The following is a 22,985-nucleotide window of genomic DNA, read 5'->3' on the forward strand; positions in this document are numbered from 1 at the left end:
GGAGGAGGAAGCAGCGAAGGGCGGAGTTTGGGGCCTGCGGCCTTTGGTTTAATGGTTGTGTTTCTTCGGGGCCCAGTGACGCGGGGGAAAGCGAGGGAGCCAGGCCGCCTTTGCGCTGTGTCTGTGCTGCTGAGGCGAGGCGGATGGCTGCTGCTGGGCTCCTGAGGAGGCTGGTCCCTGGCCTGCAAGGGCGGGCGCCGCCGTTTTGTCTCCTTGGGCCGGGGGCCCTTCATCGTAGCGGGGCCTGGGCTGGCTTGTGGCGAGGGGCCAAAACCGACAACAGCCCGGCGGGTAGCTGCTTCTGGGAGTGGGCTGCTGGGCTACATGGGGCCGGGCCAGGTTGACCCAAAGCGGGGCAGCAGTTGTGGCGAGGAGGCGGAGGCCTGGTTTGTTTCCCGCCTACAGAGAGAGATGGAGGCCATATGTTGTGTAATATGTTGTTGTTGCGTGCTTTCTTATGGACCCTATCTATCATCATGGGGTTTTCTGGGCAAGCTTTGTTCAGAGGGGCCCTTGCCATTGCTTTCCTCTGAGGCTGAGAGAGTGTGACTTTTGCAGCCAAGCTGGCATCCCTTGAATGGCAGCACACAGTTTTGGGGACCATAGGTTTAGAGCAGTGGTCCCCAAACTGTGTTCTTCAAGGGCTTTTGGACTTCAGCTCCCAGAATCCCACACTGTTGGTCAACATGGCTGAGGCTTCTGGGAGATGAAGTCCAAAACCTCTTCAAAACAGCACAGTTTGGGGAACGCTGAGTGAGAATAAGGCAGTGTGAACAGTGGATTGAGTGTTGGATGATGACTCTGGAGACCAGGGTTCGAATCCACAGAGCATGGAAACACACCTGGGCAAGTCACAGTCATTCATCCTCCCAGGAAGGCAATGGCAAACCCCCTCTGAAGAAACCTGGCCAAGAAAACCCCATGATGCCACGTAAGATAGAGGCAAAGACAATAAACTTATTCCCATGAAGCTGTTAAATGATGGGCCTTGCAACTCTTTTCCTCGTGCCCGAAACAGGGTACGAAGCTTAGCCGTAAGTCAGGAACAACTTGAAGGCACATGACAACAAACAACGACTAACTAGGAATTACTCTGATATGTTGTCGTCGTGTGTGCCTTCAAGCCGTTTCCAACTTATGGCGACCCTAAAGAAAACTTAAGAAGTTGTCTTGGCAGATTTCTTCAGAGGGGTTTTGCCAATGCCATTCTCTGAGGCTGAGAGAGTGTGGCTTGCTTAAAGTCACCCAATGGCTTTTCATGGCTGAGTTGGGATTTGAAAGCAGTGCAGAGGACTGCGGCTTCCAGAGTGAAAACCAGAGACAGCTGTTGTAGCTATTAGTGGTTGTGCAGAAGAGGAATGTCAGCTGTTTGTTGTCTGACTTGAATGTGGCACTTCTCTGCGCAACCATTAAAGGTGCATATTCACAGGTAGCTGTGTTTGCTGGCCATATAGCAAAGCATAATAACACCCAAAATGCAGGCTGGTGATTAACATTGTCATTTTATAATTTTTTGTCTCCTGTGTGATTTGTAACACCTTTGCCTGACAAAGAAACCAGTGGAGCTTTGAAAGCTTGCGTCATTTTGTGCGTTTTGGTTAGCTGAATAAAAGGTACCACTTTTTGTAGGTTTTGGTTGTTACTGTATTTCACGAAAGGTACAGGAACCGTCTCCAGTTTTCACTCTGGCAGCCTGGAGAGACAGACTGTTTTCTTATTCCTGTTTGGACAAACTACTTGCCAAATTACTCCCTTCTCTCCGACGCTTTTTAAAAACCCTTCATAAGTCATTAGTTGCCACTGTTGTTTCAGTTTATTTAAACTATAGGTCCAAAACACACTGTTTGATACCGCTTTAAGTTCCTTGCTCAGTGCTAGGGAATCCTGGTAATTGTAGTTTATTGTGGCCCCAAAAATCTCTGCCAGGCTAAATGTCTCACAAAACTACAGTTCCCAGAATTCCCTAGCATTGAGCCAGGGCAGTGAAAGCGGTCTTATGCTGGGTTATCTGTGCTATAAAACATACAGTGGCCCCCCTTGGTGTCGGCTAGGGTTTGGTTCCAGGACCTCCCATGGATACCAAAATCCATGGATGCTGAAGTCCCATTATATACAATGGTGTAGTAAAATAGTGTCCCTTTTATAGTTTGGCAAAATCAAGGTTTGCTTTTTGAAATTTATATATTCAAACTGGGCTATTGAATCCATGGATAAGGAATCTGTGGATACTGGGGGCCAACTGTGCTTTCATACTAACTACTTCATTAGCACTCGCAGCAGGGCATGAGGCACACCACAAGCCAGCAATAGAATCTTGTAATATTCCTTCTCCATCATTTATCCACATTCTGTAATCTAATATTACCTGAAAAGTAAGTTACAGGTGCATTGCAGTAGGCCTGGGTGTAATAGAAAAGTATTCCATACACTTATAGAAGTTTGCCTTTGTCACGTTACAAGTGTAAAGTAACATTGGTCCAAAATACACTGAAGAAATAATCTAGTTTGAGACTGCTTTAACTGCCCTGGCTTAGTGCTAGGGAATTCTGAGAACTGTCGTTTTGTGAGAAGTTTAGCCTTTTCTGTCAAGAGTTCTGGTTCCATAATAAACTACATTTCCCAGGATTCCTTAGAGCTGAGTCAAGACAAAGCAGTCTCAAAATGAATTATTTCTGCAGTGTGTTTTGCCTTCATTAAGGGGTGAATGAGCAGTATAATTATTTGCAGGTAACTTGGTTGTTTGTAGCTGTTTACCTCCAAACTCTAAGAAGAAGAGGTTAAGATGCTGTCTTGTGTTAGAAGATGGATGGGACCACTGGAGAGGAAAGAGATGTTCATATGTCAGTATATCTGTTTGAAATCATTTTAATTACAGAGGGGCTTTTGTTCTGTAACTGTATGGAATACTTTTTTATTACACCCAGGGCTCCATTAAATATCGTCTACATGAAAACCGGCCTTTGATAATTTCCTAGTAAAATTCCCCTGCTACAGAGTGAAACCCCTTTCTTAGCATCTGTTCCAAATGCATCATCTTTCTGCACACTGTCAGCTGTGATTGGAGGCCTCCCTCTCCCCCCTTCCCTTTGCAATTATTGGCTTCCTTCTGCTGCAATTTGCGATATGTAGACACCTGTTCTGCATATGGTGACTCAGTTGCATTTCATCACATTCAGATAGGCTTCTTGCTGTCCTGCCTTTCCAGATAAGAATCAAGCTTCTTTGACAAGATATGACGAATCAAGAATTACTACTGATTGGCAGAAGAAATTGACTCCTGAGCAGTTTTATGTCACCAGGGAAAAAGGGACTGAACTGGTAAGCTAAAATATGTAGCATTTTCCAAAAATGTGGGATGGGTATGGATATGTACATAGACAGTATGTTTCTATATAGATATGTCAAACTTACTCATATTACGCAGTTATACTACAGTGTCCAGAATTGTGTATGGCAGAGTACAGCTTACGATTTCCATAGGCTGAAATATGCTCCAGTTGGCCATTTGACACTCCTAAGCTTACCACTAAGTTGCTTCTGCACAGCCTAGTCATTCTGTGGGTGGTGGAATTGGGGCGGGGGGAGATTGGGAAAATGTCTTGAGTATGTCCATGTAGGATTCATCCACTGAGGACCCCAAGTAGTATTATAATTACTACTAGTAGTAACAATTATAATTAATGTTTGAATCTATGGTTAAGGAATCCATGAATATTGAGGGCCAACTGTATTTTTATCCTACCTACTTCATTAGCACCTGTCATGATCAGCCTCTCCCTAAGTCTCTATATGTCTATATAGAAAAATACATATCTTCTAAGGTCCCTGGAGGTCTCAATGGATTGTGTAATCATTTCTTGTGCTTCTTGTAACACTTCTGGCTACAAGGATATAGCCAGACATTTCTCTGGTTCCCTCTGTTATCCAGAAACCCTAAAATGGCGATGCCCCAATGGTAAATTCTGGAGAAGGACCTTTGCTCATTGCAACAGGAGAACAATAATCTCAACCTTCTCAACGACTAAAGAAAGACATACATGGGCATAAGGTGGTTTTTATGCCTGTGTATGCCATAACAGGATGTCAGGCAATGATTCTGCCGTAACTGCCATGGAAACATCCTGTAGAATCCTGAGGTGTGCAGTAAAGAGAAGGTGTTTAGAGTTCTTAGAGAACGACAATGTCTCACCAAAGTACATATCCCAGGATGCTGTAGGATTCACATAGCAGTTAGAGTGAAATCATTTGTTGCTGTATGTCACGTCATTTCTGGCTTAAGAAACCTAAGGGGAACCTATCACAAGGTTTTCTTGGCCAGATTTGTTCAGAGGGGCTTTGCCTTTGCATTCCTATGAGGTTGAGGGAGTGTGACTTGTCCAAAGTCATGAGTAGGTTTTCATGGCTGAGCAGGGATTCAAACCCTAGCCCCCCAGTTTCTTAGTCTGACACTCAAATAACTACACCTAGAGTGGAATCATGGTTGTGTAGTATGATAGGGGCCATATTGTAAAATTGCCTTTTCCTTAATGAGTGGAGGTGTCTTCATTATGGGGTAACTAAATATATCTGTGACAGATCCATGTATTTATATGTGGTTCTGTCCTACTCAGAATTTAAAGTGGGGAGGGCATGGATGGGAGAGTGTTGAGCATTTTACGTTCTGCAACCTCTTCCTTGCAGCAGTTTTTCACAAGACCAGTTTGCTCAGATGACAGAGAGGGGTGGAGTGGAATCAGTGATGCCATCCAAGTAGTACTTTGGGGCACATGTCCAGGCCTAACTTAACAGAATGAGTAAATGGACGAAAAATGCAGCTGGACTCCTTTAGGATATTTTAAAGTTATTTCACTTACATTACCATTTAATATCACCCCAAACACACCACCTGGTAAAGCAAGTCAAGAGACTATAAAATCTAACTGTACAACTGAAATATTACCATGGAAAACAGGTTGGGAGAGAAGATAAATGACAGAGAGAAGGCTCTGCACCTCTCTAGAATATTAACATACATGTTTGAAGCCTTTTAGTGGAATTCATCTGACTAACACGGAGCCTGGGATGTACCACTGTGTATGCTGCAATGCCCCACTATTCAGGTAGGCGTCCAATTGTAACATACTTAATTTTTTATTTATCACATTTAGATTCCTCCCTCTTTCTCAGGAGCATTTGCTTCACTTACTACCACCACTACCACTACTTTATCCTAATAACAACCCTGCCTAGGTCACCTGATGAGCTTTCCTTGATTTAAGGGTAGAATTGGAGAGAGATGGAACTTGGATCTTCCACTTGTTTTTTCAAAAAGCAACTGAAAGAGAGGATTCCCAAAACAAAATGGGGACCGAGCAGTTCAATTATTTTCTTTTCACAGTTTCCCCAGTCCTACTCCCAGCTGCTATTCGGGAGAATGGGTAACCCCCTGTGAAACAGCAGTGAGCAACTGAGTTGGGGCTGGAGAGGCAATTGTCTTTCTCTCAAGACTTTCCAGGGGCCACATGGACTGTGAAAAATAGCACAGTAACTTGAAAGTAGCCCAAAAACACCTAGTTTTGAAAAGGAGGTATTTGGGGAGCTAAACAGGAAAAAAGCTTCAACCTATTTGAAACAAGACTTCTGGGAGAGGCAACTTTTTGTTCTGTGCCTTCAAGTTGTTTCTGACTTGTGGTAACCCTAAGGCGAACCTATCATGCGGTTTTCTTGGCAAGATTTGTTCAGAGGAGGTTTGCAGTTGCCTTCCCCTAGGGCTGAGAGAGTGTGACTTGCCCAAAGTCACCCAGTGGGTTTAGATGGCCAAGTTGGGAATCGAACCTTGGTCTCCAGAGTCACAGATGAACACTACATCACACTGGCTCTCCAAGGCAGGCAACTCCCCCTCCCCCCTTTTTTACCCTTTCCTTATTTCGCCAGAGTGATAGGGAAGGCCCAGGAATCTGGAAGAGCCGATGGCCATAAAAACACCATTAGGGGTCTGTATTCAGTCCAGAGTTTCATTTTCACCACATCTGGGATAGAATGTGCGATAACATGAGAAATCATATGTACATGCATTCATCAAAGGAGGAATCCCTTTTATACCTACATAAGTGTTACACAAAGCATATCTGATGCTAAACTATTGACAGTCATGGTTCCTAATGGCACCTTGAACAGTAATTTTTTACAAGTAGGTTGGACCAGTAATAGAAACCCACTGCCTATAGGTTGTAATTCTATATTTAAGGAGGGAGGTTTGAAGAGTTTATGGCTTTGGGGCATTGTTTTCTTTGTTAATATCTTTGTATTTGTATTAACTTGTGCTGTTACCCGCCTCAATTCTCTAAAGGGAGAGGCAGGATACAAATACATATTTCATTATTATTAATATTAATCAGAGAAAAAAGTCTCTCTTGTTTTCTGAATTTACCAGTTCAATCTGATAGTCCTTTTCCTGACAACAGGCCTTTCTTTTGTATGCTTAGGTATTCAGGTTGGTTATTTTACTGTGCTCTATGCAGAGCCATTCTTGTAGGTCAGTGATGGTGAACCTTTTACAGACCGAGTGCTCAAACTGCAATCCAGACCCCACTTATTTTTTGCAAAGTGCCACGTCCCTCTGGCTTTCTAGAAAGAAACTCTGGCAAACTCTGTGCTAGGGCACCAGCATGTGTGCCCACAGAGAGGGCTCTGAGTGCCACCTCTGGCACGTGTGCCATAGGTTCGCCAGCACTGTTGTAGGTGGTTTAAGACCAGCTTCATGTCTTCCAGATGTTTTGGGCTACAACTCACATAATTCCACAATTTATGGGTATTGTAGGACAGGACACTGAGCACCAGAATGGAGAAGGCTTGAATATCAGTTAGTGCAAAATCCTTTCTGTTTTGAATACTGAGCAACAGAAAACACACTCAACTACAGTCGCCCCTCCTAATGCACAGATCTGAGCTCCACACACTTGAATATTCGTGGAGGGGTGACCTCCACTATTTGCAATGGCGTTTGCGCTGGGGGCACACGCCCATGCCACATGCACAGGAGCACGCTCCATTCAAGGCTATGGGTCTTGAATAAGTGTGAGCCTCCGTTTTTACTGGGATGTGTGTGTCTGGAACACGAAAACAAAGGGCCAATTGTATTATCTCTCCACCAAACTGTTTTGTATTTCTGTGTCTAGTGTAAAAAGCTAATTGTTATCTATACATGGAGACTTTTGCAAGTAGAAAAAAAGTCCCAGATTTTTAATATGTTAAAGACACATTCAGAACCCATCCCAAGAACTGTCCATTAAAGTATCCATATCTTTGATACTCGAAATGTTTCTGCAGTATGTAGCTTGCTGCTGTCTACTACAGAACACTCACTGAGTATTAGGAATACATGGAACATAAGCCTCAATTTTTATAGATAGCAAATTACAGGAGTTTAATGGAACATGGAACCTCAATCCAGTCATAAAATTACAACCAAGGGTCAGACTTCTTAAAATTATCTCAACTGCATTCAAGACAGCTAAAACAGAGATCAAAGCAAACAACATATGTTGGAGGTATGGTGTATTCAAAGCTAATCTAGTGCACATGTTTGAGGAATGTCCATTTATCTATAAATGCTCCGGTGAACTACTTCAAAGGACAAATACAATGTCAAACAGCAGTATTTTGGTGGCCACTAAAATGTTTCTAGCAGAAATCTAAGCAGTGTATCTATAAATAAACCACCCAAGGACAGTTGTGGCAGGGAGCAATTTTAATAGGATGGAAAATTGGCACAGAGTTTTGGCGGCAAGCATAAACAATTGAGTTGATGCAGAAGGGACAATGAACAAGACCCATTCAAAAACACAGTCAGTAGAATGAGAGAGTACAATTGTGTTGGTCCCAAATCAGGAATGTTCCCACACAATTGCTGCTTTGCACGAGATATCTTCAGCCTAAACATGTAACTCTGGTGTGTTATCTCCTTTTTGTTGCCAAACAAGACATCATGAGGAGCCATCCACGTGTCTGCTCCATTCTTGAATAAGATAGTCAACGGAGAGTCTGGTCACATTAAATCTCTCTCTCTGTCCCTCTATCTATCCAACTACCTTTTGGATTCATTCTGTGGCCTTAAGCACTTTCCTTCCAGCTCTGTTCCAAAACCAGAAGTGAGCTGGACTGGAGGAAAATTGCTTTAAAAGCCAATGAATGCCAGCAGGGGGCAGAATATTGCCTTTCCCCTTTTCTGTGTGTTTTTTTTCCACACAACTTGCCATATTTTTATATGTTAACAAGGCAGAACTTTGGCTAAGATGCATAGATTTTGTTCCTCAGTTCAGGCACACAGATGGATGCTATCTGTTCTGAATTCCAATTATGAATTGAGTGGAGTGGGGTGGGCAAAGTGCAGGCTGCATGTGGCCCCAGCAAACCTCTTCAGCACCCTATCCTAGGTTCGGTTTTTGTGGGATGATTTTTGAATGACCTCTATTTAAAGTTAGAAGCAGGATCTTATTTCCAGCAAGAACAATAGCTGCTTGCACACTTGGAAGAAAGAGTAAGAATGGAAAGAAAGAATTATGGATTCTGTTTGTGGATCTTGGGACAATTTGCAGTAGATCAGTAGAGGCTATTGTCTCTTAACAGTTGCAGCAGCTATTGGATCCTGCATTCTTTTACTGCTACAAAAGACTCCTACTCTAAGGTTAGAAAGATAACCATTTTCTACCTATCATTCAGGGTAATCTTTAGCTGCGTATTATATGTAAGCTCATGTTACATTCTTCCCTCTTTTTTCCCTTCTCTATAATTTTTACAGTATTCGCTGGGGTTAGGGACACAGAACCCCCCCTGAAAGTTGAAAAAATGCAAATAAAAAACACTTTGTCTTTTTTAACCTAATAGAAATCACAACTTTTTGTGAGTCTTTCTTTATTCTGTTTGTGTTCATTCATTCATTCATTGTGGCATGTATTTCATGGTCCAGAATCTACTCTTTATTAGAAGATGTGAAAAAGAAATAATTTAAGGTGGGGTTCTATATATTTTTTCTGCCTTTCCCCCTTCTTAGTTTGGATTTTGCCTGGTTTCCATCCCTTTATTATTTATAATGTGGCTGAAGTGGCATACCTGAGATACAGAAAGTAAACCCTTTTCAGAATCTGTATTGAAACAGAAAGGATCACACAGTCTACCAACTGAAGGTTATTGGTTTTAGGATGTTATAAACAATAAAGATTCATTCATTTTAGTAAATAATTTTAATAATTAGACATTGTGTTTTCATTTTGTTCCTTCAAGCATGCTATAGATTTCAGCTTCTTTTTTAAACTAGAAAGCAGATATGCATCATTTCTTTCTTTGGACTTCACATTTGCCTTGTCCCTTAATAGTAATAATAATAATAATAATAATAATAATAATAATAATAATATGTTTAATTTATAGACCGCTATTCCACGATGATCATAGCGGTGTACAGTAAAATCGTAATACAATACAAAATACAGTTAAAGGAGGGAGAAGTCTCGGCCTTCAGGCAGTCCCTGATGTTGCTGGGTCTGCCTGATGGCTCCCTCTGAGGCCGAGATGACAGTTGAGGAGGGAGGGGCCTCTTCCTTCAGGCAGTCCAAGATGTTGCTGGGTCTGCCTGATGGCTCCCTCTGAGGCTGAGATGACAGTTGAGGAGGGAGGGGTCTCTTCCTTCAGGCAGTCCCTGATGTTGCTGGGTCTGCCTGATGGCTCCCTCTGAGGCCGAGATGACAGTTGAGGAGGGAGGGGCCTCTTCCTTCAGGCAGTCCCTGATGTTGTATAGATACCAATACGTGGAAGCCTTGGGCATAATCTAGTGCAAACTGGACATGTACCAGGCTACAATGCTAAACTTATTTCACTGGTGTAAGTCCAGCTGAACTCAGTTGTAAATAACTTAGAAAAGTCATAAATGTTTTTCAGGCTAGCTGATGTGGAGGACAGGCCACTATTTTTTTCACCAGTATGACTGGAACTGGAACTATATTGATGCCCATTGGTTTTTTTTTCTTTCCTGGAAATTTTCTAAGGGTCAGCACCCAATGGCTCAGGGGTCAGTACTGATTCAAGGACCACCACTTTGAGTAATACTGTTTTAGATCATGCATTGGATTTTGCAGATTTTCATTATGCTGCTGTGGTTGTGTGCCTTCAAGTGGTTTCACTTTATGGTGACCCTAAGGCAAAGTCTCCATATCTTGAAGTTTTCTTGGCAAGTTTCTTCAGAGGTGATTTGCTATTGTCATCCTCTGAGGCTGGGAGAGTGTAACTTACCCAAGGTCACCCAGTGGGTTTACATGACTGAGCCAGGAATTGAACCCTGGCCTCTAGTGTTATAGTCCAATACTCAAAGTACTATACTACACTGATTCTTTAATTTGATTATTTGTTGTTGTTTGCCTTCAAGTTGTTTTCAATTTATGGTGACCCTAAGAAAATTTTATAATTTCTTGGCAAGATTTGGTCAGGGGAGGTTTGCCATTGCCTTCCCCTGAGGCCGAGAGCATATACTTGTGCTTAAATCTCCCCATTTGAAATGAATGGGACTTCAAGTGTTTAACGTTTGCTTGAATTTCCTCTTTATTTCCTAAGCTCTATTTTAAAGGAAGTGCTAAGAGAAAGTCTGTTTTTTACTTGGTTATGGAATGTTTGCAAGCATTTGTTTATAAGGGTTTTTTTCTCATTTCTATTTGAGGTTATTTTAAGTGTTGGGCAAGATTTTTCTGTAGTCTCTATAGTTGTTCATTTTTTCACCCTCCACTAGGTGTCTCTAAAGAGAACTGAATCTGATATGTTGTAGAAGATGACCATTCCTAGAACACCTTTTTAAAAACAACATCTTCAATTTTGTTTAAAAGAACAGCCATTGAACCTCTCCAAAAGGTTGAAGTTGTCAGTGATGAGTTAGTGGACGTTTCTTTTTTGTACAGATGAGGATTGTATTTACATGAACAAATGTGAATGAATGAATTAATGAATGAATGCCTTTATTTCAGTTAACAAACCCATAGGCGTTATAAAACAAACAAACAAAATGAACAAATTTATTTCTGCAACATAAAGGTTCCATATGAAAACCCAGTAGGCTCAAACTGCACAGAATGTTGAAAATATTGTGAGACTAATACCAGTCTCCTGGCCTTCACTGGGGCGAGGTATTCAAGGTAATGAAACCCCCAAGGTGGGGGCTGACAGCAGGAGAAGGTAGTTAACCCTTTTGTATTCAAAAACCGCACCTCTCCAAAGCTTCCAGCTCACAAGAAAACAAAAAAAAAATGATATAATAAGCAATAAAAGTAATTAATTTATAGTAAGACTTCATTAATATTCTATTTTGCTATCCTTAATAGCTCAGAAGCAAAGTATGATTCTGGCACAGGGTGGCCCTCTTTTTCAGAAGCCTATGGAACACAGGGAACAGATGAAAGTGATACTAATATCATGAGGCGGCCTGATAATGCATCAGGATTGAGCCGGACAGAAGTCATTTGCAAACAGGTATATCTGACTTGCACAAAATTTAATAGGTGCTATAATGCAGGTGTTGTGCTAATTTTGCTAGCATCTTGGGAAACTGCCATTTGCATGATCTGCAACTAGGTGAATTCATCTAGTGTTTTCACCTAAAGATTCTTCAGCTCAGTTGCATATTGTACAAGAATAATAATGCAATATAGTTTCTGCCCTGTACAGTGCTACCTCGGGTTACGCAATTAATTAGTTCCGCGGTGCCGTTCGTAACCCGATACATTTCGCAACCCGAAAAGCCGCTGGAAAGCCGCTAGCCGCGCTTCCGATTTGAATTTCGCGCCGAAACGCGCCGAAATTAATTTCGTAACCCGAAAAATCTTTCGTTACCCGGAACAGTTTTTTTAAATCTAACTTTTTCGTACCCCGGAAATTTCGTAACGCGGTCAATTCGTATCCCGGGGTACCACTGTATATGCTTCCCTGGAAGTAAATTTCTTTGCTCCCAGTGGGATTTTCTTTGCAGTAGATATGCATAAAATTGTATTGCATTGCATTGAGCAAATGTTAATTGAAGTACCATCAAATACAACATCCCTCCTCCCCCAGTAAACATGCATACTGCATAGATAGGACAGTCAATTCATGAGAGTTTGCCAAAGTTGACTCTCAATAGTCATACCCCTTTGGTGTTTAAACTCTTGGAATTTAAAAGTGGGATGCTGGTAACAATGAGAACATTCTGTTTGCTTCAATTTTTTGATGTTATTAACTGAATCTGAAATAGTGTCTACAGTAAGAATAATTCCTGACATAGGAAAACTTATAGAAAAAAATTAGCCAAGAAAAGTTGCACTTTTTGTTCCAGAATAATTGGATGTTCACAAACATGGAGGCTAGAATGGATGATTTTTGGAAACAAGTACTTAAACACAGAAGGTGTTGCTTAAATGGCAGTTGTTAATTTAATTGGCCCCTTCAGCTATGAAATCAATCTGTATAATTCATGTAGATAGGTTTTAATTTAAGAAACTGGTGCTGCATTCAAGTCTGTTCATCTCTTGCAGTGTGATGCCCATCTGGGCCATGTGTTCAGTGATGGTCCCAAGCCATCTGGGCAGCGGTTCTGCATCAACAGCGTTTCATTAACATTTAAACCGAATTCAAGACAGTGAGGCTTGGATATTTACGTTGTATGTTAAAAGTGCTTTAATACTCAGAATTCTCTTGACAAAGAGGACTACCTTGAAAATGGATCAGGAGCCAGGTGCCTGTAGCTAATGTGTCTATTTTATGTAAATACTTGTATAGTGAAGGCAGTTAATTAGCATTTATGTAGCCAGTGCCAAGCCATTGATGTGAGATTTGTTGTGTTTATTCTGTAATGGAATATGCTTCTTTGATGTAGCCAGCCCAGTCTGTGGATTCTGTATATGCATGCAGAGCTCTTTTACTAAGAGACTGTTGTATTAAATCCTGCACAAACATCAAAGAACAAACAGTATGTGTATATTACCATATATAAGAACACTATGTTTATATTCTGTTACATAGAAAATTAATTTTTTCAATCAATTAAAGGTGATTACTTGATTACTGAACTTATTCTGTACAGTGTGATCAAGCAGATGCAAATAAATATGCCAGTTTCCAAAACTTAAACTCAGTGTTTTTTAAATTATAAAATTATATGTATATGTCATCATCATTATTATGCAAGCAAAATTATGCTTTAAATTCTGTAACACAGATTCCATGAAGAGAGAATTCCCAGAAGTGTAAGCTGGGTTCAGGATAGGTAGAGGCCCTAGGGACCACATTGCAAACATATAATGACTAATAGAATGCACCAAGGAATTCCAAAAGAAAATCAGCATGTGCTTTATAGACTGCAGCACAGCTTTTGGCTGCATTGATCATGGAAAACTGCTCTCAGAGACATGGGAGCTCCACTACATTTGAAAGTTCTGATGAGAAATCAATACTCGGAACAAGAGGCCACTGTTCAAACAGAATATGTAGAAACAGAATGGTTCTCAAGTGGCAAGGGGATCAGGCAAGGCTGCATTCTGTCACCCTACAGTATTTGTTCAACTTGTACATAGAAAATATCATAAGAAGAGCAGGCTTAGACTTAGAAGAGAGGTGAAGTTAGGAGGAAGAATATATGGACGACACCATATTATTAGTGTAAAACATTACAGACTTGGAACAATTACTGAGGGAAGGTCAAGGAAGAAAGTGCAAATACAGGCTTATTGCTGAACATAAAGAAAACAAAAATAATGACCACAGAAGACCTGCATAAATTCAACCTAGACAATTAGGAAATTAAAATACAATGAGCCCTTCATATCTGCGGGGGTTCCATTCTGAATCCCCCCCCCACCCTGCAGATGAAAAATAACAACAGAATCTCAAGTCCCATGGTTTTTAATGGTGTCTTTCATGCACACATGGCCATTCTGCCATTAGTGGTAATGGGGCTTCCTGTCCACAGATGCTTAAGGGTTGCTGTGAGTTGAGGTTGACTTGAGGGCAGTTAACAACAACACAATAATAATCATTTAATTCATATTTATTCATTATATTTATTTCATAATATTCATTCCTTCCATTTTCCCAGCACTAGGACTCAAGGTGGCTTACAAATTGGCAAAAATACATAAGAGTTATTTTAAAAAGCAGTTAAATAATCTATAGAATCAACTACTTAAAAATCCATTGAACAGAAGATAAAAATCAACAAGGCAGTTCACTTAGAAACTTGTTGCATTCAATTCCTAAATGCATGTTGGCATAGAAAAGTTTTCCCTCACTGATGTAAGGACAGCAAGAAGGAGCCATTGTAGCCTCCCTAGGAGGCTAGGCCCAATTACAAACATAGCTGATCCAACTCCTGTTGCAGAAGGAGTTATATGTAAAAGTTTGGGTCTGGAAACATAGCTGTGTATACTTATTTGTATCAGGAGTGATAAACAGTTCAGTATAGGGTGTTGTTGTTTTGTACCTTCAAGTCATTCCTGACTAATGGCAAGCCTATCATGGGAGTGGGAGGTTTGGCAGAATTTGTTCATAGGGGATTTGCCCTTGTCTTCCTCTCAGGCTGAGGCTGAATGAGTATGATGAACCTAGTCCAGCAATCAAACCACTACACCAGACTGGCTCTCTCAGTAGAGTTTAGATGAGTAAAATGATGGAGAGATAAATACAGTTGCACATTACCATAGACCCTCTCTTCATGAATTAGGACACATCTGTTTCATAAAACATCTCGGTTCAAACATTATATTCACCTAGATTGCATGCATGCAACTTCATTTTAAGTTAGCTGTGTATTTTATAACTAGAAAGAAAATCATAGATCCATAAGCCAGTGCAAAATTATGGGGAACAACATTTTGGTTTTCTAGACTAGGCATGAAAATGTCTTGGGCTGATTTAGACTGATGATGTGCTGCATGAATTGGGATTGAGAAATCAGAAATTCAAATCTGTGTTTAGCCATGACATGTGTCAGCAGGGGCCAGTTGCGCTTTCTCAACAAGGGATTCACATGTTACAGTAAACAAAGGTACAGTATTGTGTTTATGTGCAGAAAGGAAATCAGCAGTCTCAATATGGTATACATGTGTTTAATGTTACATATGAAAATCTACCAGTATACAAATCAGCAGTATGTGTCATATTCAACACATGTACACTGTACCTAGACTGTGGATATACACCCAGAATTATTCATAAGTAGCATGCCATAGTGGTTTGAGTGTTGGACTATGACTCTGGAGACTAGGGTTTGATTCCCAGCTCAGCTACAAACCCCACTGGGTTACCCTGGGCAAGTCACATGCTCTCAGTCTCCATGTTTCTTATGATTTCCACTTTGGTGGCCAAACTTATAAATCTATGCTTTTTTAACATGCTGGGGAGTACTTGGTTTATTTAGGCAGGCTTATTTGCTTTCACCTTTTCTCTCAGATTTGCTGTTCACACATGCTCAATAAGAGATTGTAGAGTCAACTGCTGTTCACCTTGCCTGTTGTAGGCAGGCATACACGGATAGTAGGATTGGCTATAGTAGAACCCCATTCTTTCCCAACTCAAGCTTTGTTGTGTTGTTTACCACAGACATGCTACTGCAACTAGATGCCAAAAGTGTCTTTCTCCAACCTCCCTCACCAGTCTTCTAGTGCTGCTAATAAAAACCTTCAGTTAAGCATGGTCAGGAGGAAAAGGGGTCTGGATAGGCATAAAAACACTAACAAGGAGCTTGTTTGTCAGAAAGTTTGTATTCCTGTAGGTGTATGTATCTGTTTCAGAGGAGGAGAGAAGGATTCATTTCCTAGTTTACAGTCAATTTTGTTGGAATTCACAGAGAATGACAGCTATCCTAGTCCTTCAGAAACAATATTCAGCTAGTGTTGCTTCTTACTAGTTGCCTGACAAGAACCACCTACTGACATTCCTTCTTCTACACAATCATTAAAGGTACAGGAGCCATGTCTAGTTTTCACTCTGGCACCCCTGTTCTGGTACTGTCTGTATTCTTAAAAAGTGAGTTTGGTGGCGCTTAAACATCCTGTCCTGGTGCATGAGGATAGCCTAAATGTGTGTGGTTTATTCTACCAGGTAAACAGTTTATTCTGTCTACTAGAAACTGAAATGACAAATGCTGTGGTTCATTCTCTGCTGACTTCATATTGGCTAGGTTTCAAGGGCACTTCTGCCCTTGGTAACAGACCTTTTTTTAAAGCCACGTGTAGTAACCTTAGTACACCTCATGTAATGTTTGTCTCTGTTTCCTACCTGTAAAACAGTTACATCTCCCAGTAGGGCTGAAACACTTAACACATCAAGAGTGTTACAGAAAGCTAAAAGGAATTCATGGAGCCCAGAACCCAGCAAGTGGCCTGAGCATAAAGTTGGCATTAATGCTATGCTGTTCATAGGTCCTCCAATGAGATCTTAATGCCTCTTGTACTTAAAAGGCAATCCCCATTTGTTCCTTTGCCAGCAACTTCTGCAAACAATTGGACTTTAGGGGCGTAGATTAAAGCTACATAGCAGGTGGCAATCTGTGATCTTGTATCTGCATCTCTTGTTTGTTATCTGAACTCCCCTACAGCTGGCTCTCAACCCTGATTATCTTCTGTGCTTTTACTCTCAGGTTCAAAGGAGATACAGGCTTCAGTTCCTTGATTTGCATGCTGCATGTAGCACAGAACCGAAAGGCAGAGGACTGCTTGATTTGGGAGGTGGCAGAGAGGGGCTTGTACAGGTGCCATATTATGAATTAGGAAGAGCCAAAGCTAAGCATGTGTACTGTCAACCAGGGGTCCAAGGTAAATGCCCTCTTTTCTGTCTGTTCACAAGAAAGCATTCGTTGTACAATTTCGTATGTATTACCTGACCTCGCTAACGGGTACAGGCTTGACACATCCAGTGAGGAAAAACAGCTGAAGAGAAAGATAATGCCAAGCAAAAGAAAATATCTTTCATGGTGCCAAGAAGCACCCAGAAGACATCTGAAGGGGCAGCATGACAAGTTGACTACATTTGAGTGCCTCATCCATCTACCTTCTCTTTGCATCCACAGAAATAATAATATCGCTTCTCGGCCTTTTGGCTAAGATCAAGTGTAGCATCCACAGAAATAATGAAAGCTTTTTAAAAAGTCCAGTGTTAATACATTTAATCACAGCTTATACACAGAACTTTACATATCTTTTAAAAGCAATTCTTACTAGGATACATGCTTCATTAACTGAGGTTTACCGCTACATTTATAAATAACAGTGCACTCCCCCCCCCCAAAAAAAAATAAAACAAGTAAAAAGGAAGAATGAATATAATATGCAGCACCATTACTTGAAGAACTTCATATATGTTAGGTTTGTCTCTGGGAACACTGCAAAATGTTGCTTTTGCTCTATTAAGCCATATATAGCCTGGGACCAGGACAAGTGAAAGACCCACTATGCCCAGTCAAATGTCTCAGTTAAGATTTGACTGAGAGGCCCTCCGAGTGCCTTCTCCCTCAGAGAAGTAGTAGTGACCAGCATAAGCATCTCCCTCTCCTATGTTGAGAGGCCATAGCTCTGTTAGAGACCACATTCTTTCCATGCAGAAGATCCCATGTTTAATTCTTAGCATCTCCAGACAGGGCTAAGAAAGAGGTCACTTGCTCAAAATCCCCCAAAGCTGCTATTCACCAGTGTAGATACATTGAACTGAACGGACCAATGGTTTGACTTAATATAAGGCGGGTTTCTGTGTTTCACTAGCTATTGCCTGACATGGTTTTGAGGCACTAAGGCTGTATCCACACTACAGAAGTAATGCAGTTTGACACTGTTTTAACTGCCATGGCTCAATTATAAAGAATTCTTGGATTTGTAGTCTTGTGAGATATTTAGCCTTTTTTGCCAGAGAGTTCTGGTGCAGCAACAAACTACAAATCCCAGGATCCCATAGGATGGAGCCATGACAGTTAAAAAAAGGTGTCAAACTGCATCACTTCTGCAGTGCGGCCAAAGTAAAAACTATTCAGACTTCCTGAGTACCTATTGCGAATTACTTGTTTTTAACTAGTTCAGCAACTATTGGCAATGTCTTATTGTACAGTCAGCCTTCTGTATCAACAGATTCTTTATCCATGAATTCAAACATCTACAGCTTGAAAATATTCAAAACTATATAAGTTCCAAAAAGCAACCCTTGATTTTGCCATTATATGTAAGGGGCACCATTTTACTATACCATTGAATATAATGGCCCTTCAGCATCCATGGATTTTGGTATCCACAGGAGTTCCTGGAACCAAAACCCAGCAGATATCAAGGATCCACTGAATTCGTTAATATTAATGTACAAAGCTGCCTTATACCAAGATAGACCACCAATTCACCTTGCTCAGAACTGTTTATTCTGACAGGCAATGACTGTCCTAGGATATCCCCAAGCTATGCTACCCAGGATTCTTTTGGCAAGAGATACCAAAGACCTTATGTTTGCCAAAACGTCATTCTGTCACTGAGGCATGGTCCCTCATTTGTGGTTGCATTATTGTAATTTAAGAATTGATTTTATTTTGATGTTGTATGGTACAGATGAGAAATTGGAAAGAAGTATAAAAATCATTTAAATAATAACCAGAAAAATTGGGGGGGGGGGGGGAGAAACCAAAACAAATCACACATACAGAGTTTAATTCCTTTACAATATTCTTGTGAGATGAAAAATGTTATTCTGACTTACTTGAGGAAAAGAAGGATATGAATAGATCTAACAAGTGGAACTGTTTAAGTTCATGTTCTTTATTATATATATGTATGATTAATCTTATCCTGTGCAAATAATGAAAGTGGGAGAAGGAAATACATGGCGAAACTCAGAACACCTCTAATAAAGGATGAGGCTAGATATACTTAGAACATTCCTGCAAGCTCTCTACAAATCTGCAGCCTGACAATCTAAGATTTGAGTTATGACAGAAGACATAAACTAATTTTTCAGGCTCAACAGGAAAGGCAATGGCAAGACTAAGAAATGCATTAGTTCCTTTTTAACACACAAGATGGCACCAAAGAACTAGTTTAGCCCTACAGACATTCTTGTGATAGTCACCATTTGTAACATTGGGGTAAATAAAGTAAGAAAAATTGACCCACTGGTTCATGACAGTTTATTTAATATTACTGACTGCTTGACAGATGTACAGTGTTCTTTCTTTGGTGTGGAGAAGATAAGTTAACATTGGTTTGCATTAGGAGAGAGTAAGCCTCCTGCAATCCTTCATAGTTATGTCTTTTTAATCCCACATCATATTCTTTAAGCATCACAGTACAGTTACATCTCCTACCACCTTTGCCTATACCCCATATTAAAGAAAAGAAATGACTCCATTATTATAATACTATTATTATATAAGAATAATAATTCCTGTTTCCTGCTCCCCATTTCTCCAAGTAGTGACAAATTCTTGGGAAGTATTACTAAGCTAAGTTTCCCTTTGCAAGAGAGTACTGAAAACTTAACATGCCTTTTTAATATTTGCTTTATTTTTCTAAGTGTACAGGCATAACTTAAATGGAAACAAACTGGAAGTCCTATAAGGCAACTGATCTCATGGAGAACAAATTGGACCACTCCTAGTTTTGACTCCCAGTTATGGAGAATTCTCTGAATTCTCTTCCCTCCAATTTAACCTGTTCCCTGTTTTACTTTATGTGCTTTGCCCCCTTCTTTCAATTGGAAGTGTATCACTACTTGAATGTTCTGCTGGCTAAACCTAAGAAAGGGAATAATGCTCTTGTATCTAAAATCAGTGTGGTTGGAGGGGGTGTTAAGGAAGTGCTTCCACTAATAATTATACTAGTTTGTACTTGGAAAGTGAAAAGGGCTAATAGAAAGAAAATAAACTCATTTGATATGTGCTGTTGGAGAAAATTTCTGTGAATATTGTGGACTGCTAAAAAGACAAATAGATTCGTCTTAGAATAAATCTAATTTGACACCAAATTAGGAGGAATAGCAAATACTCCAGAGGACAGGATCAACATTCAAAATGATCTGAATAGACTAGAAAGCTGGGCCAAAGCTAACAAGATGAAATTCAACACGGAGAAATGTAAGGTACTGCACTTAGGGCAGAAAAATGAAATGCACAGATACAGGATGGGGGACACTTGGCTGAATGAAACTACATGTGAAAGGGATCTGGGAGTCCAAGTAGACCACAAGTTGAACATGAGTCAACAGTGTGATGCGGCAGCTAAAAAGGCCAATGCAATTTTAGGCTGCATCAATAAAAGTATAGTGTCTAGATCAAGAGAAGTAATAGTGCCACTGTATTCTGCTCTGGTCAGGCCCCACCTGGAATATTGTGTCCAGTTCTGGGCACCACAATTCAAGAAGGACATTGAGAAACTGGAGCGTGTCCAAAGGAAGGCAACTAAAATGGTGAAAGGTCTGGAAACCTTGCCCTATGAAGAACGACTCAGGGAGCTGGGAATGTTTAGCCTGGAGAAGAGAAGGTTAAGAGGTGATATGATAGCCCTGTTTAAATACAGTATTTGAAAGGATGTCATATTGAGGAGGGAGTAAGCTTGTTTTCTGCTGCTCCAGAGACTAGGACCCGCAGCAATGGATGCAAGCTCCAGGAAAAGAGATTCCACCTCAACATTAGGAAGAACTTCCTGACAGTAAGGGCTGTTTGACAGTGGAACACACTCCCTCGGAGTGTAGTGGAGTCTCCTTCCTTGGAGGTCTTTAAGCAGAGGCTAGATGGCCATCTATTGGAGATGCTTTGATTGGATTTCCTGCATGGCAGGGGGTTGAACTGGATGGCCCGTGTGGTCTCTTCCAACTCTATGATTCTATGAAATCAAGCCTGAACTCTCCATAGAAGGAAAGATGACTGAAGTGAGGTTGTCATACTTTGGGCATATCATGAGAAGGAAGGACTCACTAGAAAAGACTATAATGCTTGGTAAAGTGGAGTGCAATAGGGAAAAGAGGAATGCTGCATACAAGATGGATACATTCAATTAAGGAAGTCACAGCCATTAGTCTGCAAGAGCTGAGCAGGGCAGTTGAGGATAAGATAACTTGAGGTCTCAGTCATAGAGTCACCATAGGTTGAAAACTGACTTGACGGCAGTTAACAACAAAGTATGTACCGGACCTCAGCCACTCACTTTCACCTGAGTTGGACAACTGAAGTACAAGGGAGTATACACATTGACTTACTTTGGAAAATGTACCTTGTTGGACTACAGCTCCCAAAGTGGCAATATGCATGTGGACTGCGGGAGTTGTAGTTTAAACAATAATCTCTTTTGTCTTTTACAAACATATTTGGACAGCAGCTGCTTGCACTCCATATGTGGGTACTGATGGAAAAGAGTAATAAAAAGGAAGGGGAGAGGAAGAAACAATGGAATGTGACAGCACCTTTAAGACTAGCTGGTCTTTATTTTAGCATGAGCTTTTGTAGATATAAGTCCACTACTTCAGATGCAGTACTGAGTCCATATAAAGCATAGGTATACAAGTGTGGGAATGTGGTGTAATGTGTTTCTGGGGGGAAAGTCCTTCCCAAGGCGTTTTGAAAAGCAAAGCAGGGCAGAGGGGAGGGTTGAGCAAATTCTTCTCTTTTCACAGCAAATCCTATGCTTAAGGTTGATGCTTTTAATTTAAAAATAAAATTCAAAATAAACACATACTTTTCTGGACATCACATATATTTTCAATGTTCTGATTTAAGGATTTATTGGGAAAAGGGGAAGTGGATCAATTGGACAAAGGAACTAAAGTGAATTTCCAGTTGTTGTCCACTTATCTTTGGTAAGTTTACAAACACATTCTCATCCATGAAAATATGAACAGGCACATGCTACAAAGCATTCCCATTTTAAACAGTTCTCCATAGTGGCTATAATCCTTTTTTGGATTAAAATCCCCTAGATGCCACAGAAACTATGGTCATTCCCCATATTGGCTAGGCACATTGTGGGAACTTTGTTGCAAAAAAGTAACTTTCCCATGCTCTATTGTATGCCCACTTAGTAGGTGATAGCAGAGATCATGCACCAGGAGATGTATCATAAAGGTCTACTTAGAAAAAAACATGATACATCTCCATCCCCTCACTTTTTAGCTGTCACAGTCCCCACTCCACAGCCCCTGTGGGTCCTGGTGGATAAAGCCATTATTCTGCATCCCGCTATAGGAACGTCGCAGCTGAAAGATGAGTCAGAATCATGGAAGAATTGGAAGGGCCATCAACTCCAACCGCCTGACATGCAGGAATGCACAAAATACTTTTTAACTCAGTTGATGACCATCCAACCTCTGTTTAAAAATCTCAAAAGAAGGATACTACACCATTCTCCAAGGTAGTGTATTCCGTTGTTGAATAGCTCTTACTGTCAGGAAGTTCTTCCTAATGTTGAAGTGGAATCTTTTCCTGTCCTAGAGGATGTTGTTCACTGCATCTGCAATAACAAAAAGACTTCTAAAAACACATGTTCATCTTAAGGTATTGCATATAGAGATATCTTGTAGCACCTTTGAGACTAACTGAAAGAAGTTGGCAGCATGAGCTTTGGTAGACTTCAGTCTACTTAAGGTATTGTAAGTCACTAACAGAATGCCAAACTCTGTCAGAATTCGGCAAGACTTCTCTGGTGGTACCTAAGTCCTATACAGCCTTACCTCCTTTCTCTAGCTCTTTGTCACCACATAGATGTTTGCTTTGTTGTGATGCCATAGCTTAGTGGTAGAGCATATGCTTTGCATAGAAAAAAGTTCCAGGTTCAATTAGTGGATAGTCCAACTAAAGTTGGGAACCAACTGTTTTCAGCTTTACATGGGCAGCTTGTCACCAGGTAGAGAATCAGCTTGCTATCTTCAGCTTATCTGGAAAACTTGCTGTCAGACAGACTGTCATGCAAAATTTAGAGAATGCTGGTCTACATGACCCAGTAGTCTGACTCTCTCCTCAGTAGGGTGCAAGAAGCAAC

At 40.7% G+C, this 22,985-nt stretch overlaps 1 protein-coding gene and 1 pseudogene across 3 annotated transcripts; both read left to right on the forward strand.

Moving 5' to 3' along the window:
- On the forward strand, positions 1–19,889 carry MSRB2 (methionine sulfoxide reductase B2). Of its 3 annotated transcripts, none has more exons than XM_089533360.1 (5): positions 7–291; positions 3,206–3,318; positions 5,023–5,099; positions 11,343–11,490; positions 12,528–13,122. In XM_089533360.1, exons 1-5 carry the CDS (start codon positions 144–146, stop codon positions 12,633–12,635), a joined length of 594 nt encoding a protein of 197 aa, XP_089389486.1. In that variant the 5' UTR covers positions 7–143; the 3' UTR covers positions 12,636–13,122. The 3 variants fall into 3 exon arrangements, with proteins under 3 accessions (XP_089389488.1, XP_089389486.1, XP_089389487.1); XM_089533361.1 differs by lacking the exon at positions 7–291 and adding an exon at positions 443–2,840; XM_089533362.1 differs by lacking the exons at positions 5,023–5,099; positions 11,343–11,490; positions 12,528–13,122 and adding exons at positions 16,628–16,802; positions 19,531–19,889 and having other exon boundaries at positions 1–291.
- On the forward strand, positions 17,067–17,222 carry LOC149309967 (U2 spliceosomal RNA; annotated as a pseudogene).
- Positions 19,890–22,985: the final 3,096 nt, after the last annotated feature.

This window comes from Sceloporus occidentalis, unplaced genomic scaffold (assembly GCF_023333645.1).
Source record: "Sceloporus occidentalis isolate IW3139 unplaced genomic scaffold, rSceOcc1.0.p SCAF_7, whole genome shotgun sequence".
Taxonomy (NCBI): domain Eukaryota; kingdom Metazoa; phylum Chordata; class Lepidosauria; order Squamata; family Phrynosomatidae; genus Sceloporus; species Sceloporus occidentalis.